Source organism: Taudactylus pleione, unplaced genomic scaffold (genome assembly GCF_031769625.1).
Source record: "Taudactylus pleione unplaced genomic scaffold, aTauple2 ptg000095l, whole genome shotgun sequence".
In the NCBI taxonomy this organism is placed as follows: domain Eukaryota; kingdom Metazoa; phylum Chordata; class Amphibia; order Anura; family Myobatrachidae; genus Taudactylus; species Taudactylus pleione.
The window spans coordinates 25,727,980-25,737,077 of NW_028284497.1; the positions used below are offsets into that span (position 1 = coordinate 25,727,980).

At 38.8% G+C, this 9,098-nt stretch overlaps 1 protein-coding gene across 2 annotated transcripts; it reads left to right on the forward strand.

Annotated features, from left to right (window-relative positions):
- Positions 1–208: 208 nt before the first annotated feature.
- Positions 209–8,881, forward strand: LOC148526685 (cryptic protein-like). Of its 2 annotated transcripts, XM_088470270.1 has the most exons (6): positions 209–354; positions 1,350–1,402; positions 2,676–2,819; positions 4,060–4,174; positions 7,055–7,161; positions 7,619–8,881. In XM_088470270.1, exons 1-6 carry the CDS (start codon positions 341–343, stop codon positions 7,726–7,728), a joined length of 543 nt encoding a protein of 180 aa, XP_088326396.1. In that variant the 5' UTR covers positions 209–340; the 3' UTR covers positions 7,729–8,881. The 2 variants fall into 2 exon arrangements, with proteins under 2 accessions (XP_088326396.1, XP_088326397.1); XM_088470271.1 differs by lacking the exon at positions 2,676–2,819.
- The last annotated feature ends 217 nt before the right edge of the window (positions 8,882–9,098 follow it).

Sequence of the window (9,098 nt, forward strand, 5' to 3'; positions counted from 1 at the left end):
TTACTAACCAAAAAAAGGCATTACATTTATTAGAGTGGGTTAAATAATATGATCACATAACTTTGTACAAAAGCATGTCATTTAGCATATATAAAAGTGTAGTGTCATTGTGTACGTAAATAGGGAGGGGTCTGGAGAAAGCACTGAGAGGGAGAATAGAGATGGTAATGGGACTGATGCTACACCTTATGGGTGTGGTTTGGCAGCATCTTAAAAATGAACCAGTTGCAGACATTGAAGTTTGGTGTATAAAACAGGCTTCAGGTCAGTTACTTGGTAGATAGATTTTAAACTGTTTAAGCAAATCTTGTGAGAAAAGAGAGAGAGAGAGGGAGGAGGCATGCAATATCTAAGGTAAGTCTTTTCTGAATGAGAAAATGTTTCACAAATATTCCCTTTTTGCTTTTCCATTATAGATCTTTATAAGTAGATATCAGGGCTTCAAATGGGTGTGGAGTATTTACTTATTTAACTGCAAATGTAAATAAATATGAACTGTTTACCAGGCTGCAAACAACAACAAAAAAAATCTATATAGAAAAACTCCATAATTTATTTTTCTCCTGTGACTTAAGGCCCCCATACATCAGCAATTGATTGCAGCAATCGTGCAATTTGCAAACGATTGTGTATAAAAATCTTTCCCTTTTTCAGTCGATTGCAGAATTTCCACAATCGATTGGAAAAGAAAAAGAATTTTATACACAATCGATTGCAAATTGCATGATTGCTGCAATCAATTGCTGATGTATGGGGGGCCTTAAGCTGGTCACACACTAGACCAATTTACATCCAACTTGTTGATTGGTTGGAATGAAAATCTGGTAACGTATGGGAGTAAATGATGATCAGCAATTTGCTCCTAAATGCCAGAAAACAGATGAAAATGGTCGTCAGACAAGTTTGTTAAATGTTTGATCTAAACTATTTGTTCAAACAGTTTTTGTCCATTTTCCAGCATTTGGGAACAAATTGCTGATTGGTTGGAATGAAAATCTGGTAACGTATACAATCAACTAGTTGGCTGGTTGGACCGATAATCTTTAGATGTGTAGCCAGCTTTAAGCTGAGTAATTAATATGCTTTCAGTAGTTACCAGCTGTGTGTTTCTGGCACCTCCCTCTCTATCTATCCCTGAATGGAGTTTAGGACTGTAAAGTGAATGAGGGACTTTGTGACTGCAGTGGTTTAATAGACCCACCTGTGTGCTGATAACCATAGTATCCAACATGTTTGCATAAGCAGATACATTTTTTAAAACCTTCTATTGGGAAATGCTGAAAAACTAATTTGATATCTTCATTTGCTTTGAAAGTTCTAACTAGGCCTCTCTTCTGTTTCCTTTACAGGTTTCTGATCAGCATTTTTGTGTCTATTAAATGTTTTGTCAGGCTTGGCCATGGTAAGTAAAATGTTCACCTCTATTTATATTTGGTCAAAATACTGTTTAGTTGGGGTGAAGATTAATCTAAATAAACCCATAACCTAATATTATACACACACTGTAATGGTACATAGTAAATAGTTAATTTATGGTAAGTCTGTATGTAAACTGATAACAATAAAGTCATGTAGCATAGTTCATAAATCTGGATACACACTGGTAGATATATCGGCCAGTGTGTACCAGCGATATGTCTGTGAATGATGTTGTTCACAGACGTATCGCTTTGGCTGTGCTGTACAGCTGATGGCAGATATATCTGTCCATCGTGCTGTGTGTACAGGCAGTCAGTCAACTGCCTGCACACTTGCAGCAGAGGCTGCAGGGAGGGGGACGCGACCCAGGGCTAGAAGACAGATGATGGTTGTTCAGTGTGTATGAACCACCATCATCTGCAGATATCTTAGGTGTGTACCCAGCTTAATGGGCCCCATCCATCTGCGATGGATTGCCGCGATCCTGCAACCCGGCATCGTGGGATTGCAGAAACCTCACAAGTTGGATTTTGATGATCGCGATCAAAAAATATTGTCTAATCGGGGACATTTAACATTGGAAATTTCAGCGATCCTGTGACGGATCACTAACCATCGATGGTGGCTGGCCGTCGTCTCCACCCGGCAGATCGGCATTTCCGATCGCGTCTCAGAAACCCCACTCTGATGTATGGGCACCTTAAGTAACATGATTGGTTGATTATATAACCCTTTTGTAAAATAAATATTACCCTATTTAAATATACTTAACACCGCATAGTATTGGACACAAATAATTTTTTCATCAGATGTTTTTATTTGTTTAAAATCCCTTTTTTTTTTTTCTTCAGTAGTTCCTTTTTACCCTATGATACCAAATAGTTTATACTGGTGATTAAAAAAAAACTGAAACCTAATATGCTTGTGTGTCCAGGCCCTTAAGGTGTGAAACTGGGCTCATGATATTTATTTATTTATATATAATCTATATCTTCTAAGAAAATAGGGGTCAGTGCATTGCTGGGCTACCTCACCGCCTGCGTTGCAGAGCAGCGGCCTCAGGCAGAGTATGGGGACCTCATACTTGGAAGAACGTTCGTGAGCATGGGCCTTAAAGGGAGGCTTATTCTGCCATCTTACTACTTTCAAACCACATAAAAAAAAAAATGTTTTATACTGTTGCAAAAATTAGCTATTCAATGTAAAATACAGACTCCACCCCCCCCCCCCCCCTTTTTTTTTTTTTTTCCTTACAGGAGGCACTTGTGAGGGTTTATATTGTCATCCAAGGGAAATATCCCAATCTCCCCTTAGCTCTTATGTCGCTCAACTTCTAACTAATTCAACTAGGAGTCGAAATGAAACTGCAAATAAAATCCCTTTTCAAGGCATCATTGAGAGTAAGTGTAATGGCTAAATCTCAGACCAGAACTACATGGGCAATAATTTTTTTTTTTTTAAACTCAGTTGGTAGCACGTGACCGTGGGCCAAGCTCACATGATATTTAGGACCTCATTCAGAGTCGGTCGCACGGGAAAAGGGGCCGGATATTCAAATTATTCCCTCGCAAGTTGCGTCCCTAAGTTCGGATCGGTAGCTCGCCGACCAAGGGGAGGAAGCGGTCGGAATTCAAAAAAATACGCCCCCTTCTCGTACGCATTGCACGTCATCTCTGGGCATATAAGGGTTAATCGAGACCATCGGGAACCATCGAAACTGGTCGTAGAGCTTAAGGTTGACCATACCCTCTCTTAAGCTCTACGATCATGTCAGTGTAAAAACCTCCCATGTCACATGTGCCATGACGCTACTTTGTTAATTATGCACTCCCATTAAACGCCGTTCGCATAATTAGGCACGCCTGCGTTTGGATCTCCACACCCTCATTTTCAAGCACCTTCCCCTGTTACCACCCACAAACGCCTCATTCTCTCACTCAAACTACCGACCTGGCTGTGTTCAAGGAGAGAGAAATTTCTGATCGTAGCAGCTAGTTTGCGCACGCGCATTGCGAATTTCACACATGCACAGTATAGCGAACATTGGTGGCGTGCGGCCGCAACGACCGACTCTGAATGAGGTCCTTCGTCTCTTAACGTACCGCTGATAAAATTATTCAGTGTCCCACAATTCCTACAGTTTGTCACCAGACCCCTGCTATGCAAACATTTTTCTAAATATAATTTGATGGTTTTCATTTTAAAATAAGTTGTAGTATACAATATACAGTACACAAAGGAAATGTGGCTTCTGGTGCGTTCCTATTTTGTGCTTAGTCAGAAACATCTTTCCATAGAAATAACTGATTAATGTAGTTTCTGTGATTAATGTGCCAGACACTTGATTTAGGATTTCACTGCACTTACAATGTTTACAGGAAAAGTAAATCTAATGTGATAAGTAGCAGTTTGGATTGAGGAACATGATTTTAATGTGCAATAAACCAGGGCTGCAGGGCTGTCCGATGTTACAGAAATATAATTCACTCCCTGAAATATTAATGAAGCACAACTGTAAATCGGGTTCAAAGCAGCTTTCAAAGACTTCAACATTTAGTTTTGTAGTCTGCATGTTTTTAATCTAATCACTCGTCGGAAGAAATAAAATCTTTATTTTATTTTTATTTTTTCCATTCATAGGTCGGACTTTAAATAAGAAATGTTGTTATAATGGAGGCACTTGTTTTCTGGGGTCATTTTGTATCTGTCCCAAGCAATATACTGGGCGTCAATGTGAATATGAAAGGTGGCCACTGTAAGTATAAACTCTTAGTAAAAAAATAATATTGTCTGATTGCGAAAAGCAGTGTGAGAAGAATGGTAAGGCCCCCATACATCAGAGATTGATTGTAGCAATCGTGCAATTTGCAATCGATGGTGTATAAAAATCTTTCCCTTTTTCAATCGATTGCAGAATTGCCATAATCGATTGAAAAAGGGGAAGATTTTTATACACCATCGATTGCAAATTGCACGATTGCTGCAATCAATCTCTGATGTATGGGGGCCTGTAGTATACACATGAGTGCTCTGCAGCTGAGGTCCAAAGACTTTATGAACATGCCACCTTGTCAGAATAGTGATTTAGGGGCCTATATGTCATGCTTTTTGTCATCATTTTAAAAATAGTTTCTATGCACTAATAGCACAATGCAGGAGATTCACAGAAATCTCCGACAGAGTGCTAATTAGCCCAGCAGATTGCAGTCCACATTATTGTCAATGGGGGATACAATCTGAACCCTATGTACCAAACTCTGAAAGCGTTTCCCATAGTACATAGTTTCCTATAACCGCTTTAATATGAGCATTAAATTATAATATGTACCAATAGGTGAAGGGAGATGATGCAATCAATATTTAAACTAGTACAATAAAGGTAAGAGTCTGAGGGGTCTATGTACTAAGCCTTATATATAAAGGGGTCTATTTACTAAGCTGTTAGGACATAAAGTGAACGGTAATAAGGTACCAGCCAATCAGCTCCTAACTGCCATGTCACAGGCTGTTTGAAAAAAAATGGCAGTTGGGAGCTGATTGGCTGTTACCTTATCACTTTTCACTTTATCTCCTAACACAGCTTAGTAAATAGACCCCAAAGTACCAACAACTCACTTTACAGGCTGTGTTTAAAAGTGATGTAGTTAGGAGACCGGTGGATGGGATGCCACCAGTCGAAATCCCGACTTCCCAAGCCAGACACAGGACTAAAGATGGGCGTAGAAATACAGATGCCTATCTTAATCCCGATGCCAGAATCTAGACAGACGCCATCCTGAACGAGGTAAGCTGGTGCGTCTTAGCTGTTAGGTTTAAGCAGCATAGTGGGGTTAGGTTTAGGCATGAAGGGGGAGGGTTAGGGTGCAGGGTGGGGAGGGTTAGGGTTGGACTACAACTAGGGAGGGTTAGGGGGAGAAGGGGGAGGGTTAGTATACTTACCTGACCCCTGTCTGGATACTAACCTTCGGAATGCCACTGTCTGTATTTTGACAGGAGGCAACTTGACTGCTGGTATTTCAAACCCATTCTGTTTAAAAAATGGTAGTTAGGAGCTAATTGGTTGCTATTTTATCTCTGTCCAATTTCCTTCTCCAAGGCTTAGTACATAGACCCCTGACAGTGGGAACTATTGTCTCCAGTCGACCCACACGTATTGTAGCTCACAATTTGAGCATTATACCACATTCTGCTGGCTCCATTCACTAGAGTTTACAGCAAGTGAACACATTGGAGAATAGAGAATACTTGATCACCTCTTGAATACACATAAAAATTATATTAACTGTAAACACTGTACTGGCATAGGTCAGTGGGAATTCACTGAATGAGTGGTTCTCAGTTTGGCATAAGGGCTAGATTTATGTTCTTGCAGCTTTTAAGCATTCCATCTTTGGCACTACCCTCATTCACACCAACACTCCCTTTTACATAGAACATTATTTGCAGTCTTACTGGTACTTTCAATTTCAAAGTGCTATATATTATTTCTCCATGCTCTACAGCAGGGGTAGGCAACCTGTGGCACACCAGCTGCTGTGGAACTACACATCCCAGCATGCTGGGATGTGTAGTTAGTTCCACAGCAGCTGGAGTTCCCAAGGTTGCCTTTCCCTACTCTACAGTTCATCAGATTCTAGGTGAGCCATGATGCGATTAGAGAGGTACTTGAATCACTTTTAATTCAGGGACATTTTTATCAGAGGAGGGGGCGATGTGGAGGCTCCTTGTGTCCCATTTACGCCCCCCCCATCCCCCCAAAACCATTGTCACTAGGCCGAGCCATTTCTTATTGATTTCTCTACTGCTCATATCTAAAAAAAAAAAAAAATGGCGCCAGCACATTTTTCCCGGTGACTTCTGCAGCACTGGTCTAACGGTAAATTTACTGTAGTGAGTGGTGTGGGTCCCCCTTGACACAATGGCTCGTGCACACCCTGCACCAACTATAAATGCAATGCTGTAATGGTTATATGAAAGTCATCTCACAGAAGCAACTCCATCCATACTAATAAATTCACCTGGTGTCTGGCAGGAGGTGGCAGCAAAATGATCACTACGTCCAGCATGAAAGATATTATCTGGGTCTAGTAATTTCATCCCATTGGCTACAGACCTGCCCTAGTGTTAGACATCGTGTCCATATGCTATACTTTTGGCTTGGATATCAAATATCCAGTTGTATTGTTATGTTAACACTTGCTACACCAAAAAAATCATGCATAGAGACTTACTTGACCCTTAAAAAAAGGGAACTCTGGTAACAAATGGTTAAATCCTGATCCATGGGTAACATAAAATCATTGCTGGTATTAGCACAAATTAGATTCCGTATAGCATACACCTATACAGACATATCCCACAAAAGTGTTAACTTTTATAATGGAACAATCTTTATTTCAACATGCATTAGGACACGCAGGACAATTGTCAAACAATACTGGTCATCTCTACAGTAAAGGCTGCATTGTATGTTTTTTGCAATTATTTCTCAGCAAGTAGGTAAAATTGATAGTTGAGAGAGATTTATAAATGTTACCTGTCATTTTATCCATGGTGTGCTACTTTATTTTTGCTTTACTACTACCCTTTAGTCCAGAATTGCTATTAGTAACCAGCGTCTATGTTTTTGCATTAGAGACTGTGCTGATGGCGTCCTTAATGGAGAATGGGTAGTCAGAGGTTGCTCATTATGCAGATGTTTCTCTGGAGAGATTCACTGCTTGTCCCCTGTACCAGAATGCGGTAAGCAGAGATAATGGAAACTGAACAGCAATTGAAAATAATACAAATATTTATTTTTATAAATATTTTATATCCGTAGTGGTCTATGACTATGGATAAGAGATTTTATACACGTGTCTGTTTCTTTAGCAATTTTGTTATACAAAGTTGTATTGAGGATTGTTTTAAACTCTTTTCAGTAAAAGTTCTATTATTCTTTGTACCTTGGTGGGATTTTTTAAATTAAATCTTTGTATCCACCAAATGAAAACTTTCCAAAACAAAAAGGTTTCGTCCATCTATTCACATTGGCAGAGAACTAGATGGGTGTTGCTTTGTTTTGGGTATCTGCATTCTTTTATTGTCTCCTTTACTAGCTTACATGATAAAAAGGAGGAAGCTTTATATCTGCAACTTTATGCATACTGTACATGTGTGTGACCTTTTTTCTTTGTTTTATGTTTTTACTTCTGTTTAGATGAAGAAAGTTATTCTGATAGATCTTCCGGCTCAAGGCTCAAACATTACAATGTGATTGCAATTCCATTAATTCTGGAAATACTTCTTAAGTTGTGTACACTGTTGTAATTAAGCTGTACAGATCTTTATAGACACTGCTGTCTTTATCCACTGCACTTTTACAGCTTGTTGCACCTGGTTTTTAGCTGCATTATTTACGTTACATGTAAAGCTCATTTATACACCATGATTTGGGCAAAATGAATTTTTTTTATTTTGTGCATACTTTCAGAGCACCGCAGCAAATATTTGGGTGCTTCACCTCCTGGGTACCTAAATGTGGGCCGTAGTACTTAATAATTTGTGTAGCAAGTACATTTCCAGGATAAATAACTAAGCACCATGCAACCAGGGATGAGCGTTACTGTATATAATATAAAATACTGCTGATCCTAAGGCTGCCTCTTCCTGATGTTAGCACCAAAACTTTACAGCAACATGTGCTGCAGAGCTAAACAATAGAAGCATAAATTGAAGCATTATACCTGTTTCTTTATTAGATATAAATGTTTTACATATATACGTGCACTTATTATAATAAGCACACGTGTCCTGTATATATGAATTAGACTATGGCCAGACTAGTGACATGCCATCCTGTGATCTACTGTACAACAGCAGTTGTAGATGACTTGTCGTCAAAGATTTCTGTAGCACATTGTCCTGTCTTAGACAATATTGGGTATATGGCAGATATTAGAGGGGACATTTCTTGAATGATTTTCCTAAATCACTAATATTACTGTGAGATTACATGGCAAAAAGATGGTTTAGCCCTAACCATATACCTTTTTATATAAGTACAGAAGCCATCATTAGTGGATATTGTATAGATGTACATAGATTAATATATTTTTATATCTTATTTTGTTTGCGTACTTTAACTTTTCATTGTAATAATCTGACAAAGGTAGTGGGTGATTGGGTCACAGGGTTTTGGTTTTATAAGAATGTAAAGATCCTCTACATACAATGTAATCTAAAGAATTTAGTAGTTTTCCATACTCCACCAGTACTTATGCATGTTGCACTATTTTTACATTTGGTATGGAAACATAATTTTACTTGATGATGTAACCTGATTTTCTTCTTTTCATAAGTCACTTTTTTGTGTGAAGAGCTTTGTATTTCCTCCTGTATATTACAAATAGATTGTGTTTGTCAATTTTGTCTGCTTTATTTGCATGCAATGTAATAAAAGGGATGTGTGCTATTATATAAGGTGTGTGTGGAAGGGGAGTCTTCTTTCTCTAGTTGTGTTTTCAAATCTTAGAGAACCGCAAAACATGTAATACTTAGGTGCCTAGTTATGAATGTAATTTCTCCTGATAATCATGCCTATTTCAGAAATGCCTTAAAAAGGAGATATCAGAAATGTTATCAAAGGGGGCTGCAGTTTGGCCCAATTTACCAAGCTTGGCCCCAAGAGTTAATACCAT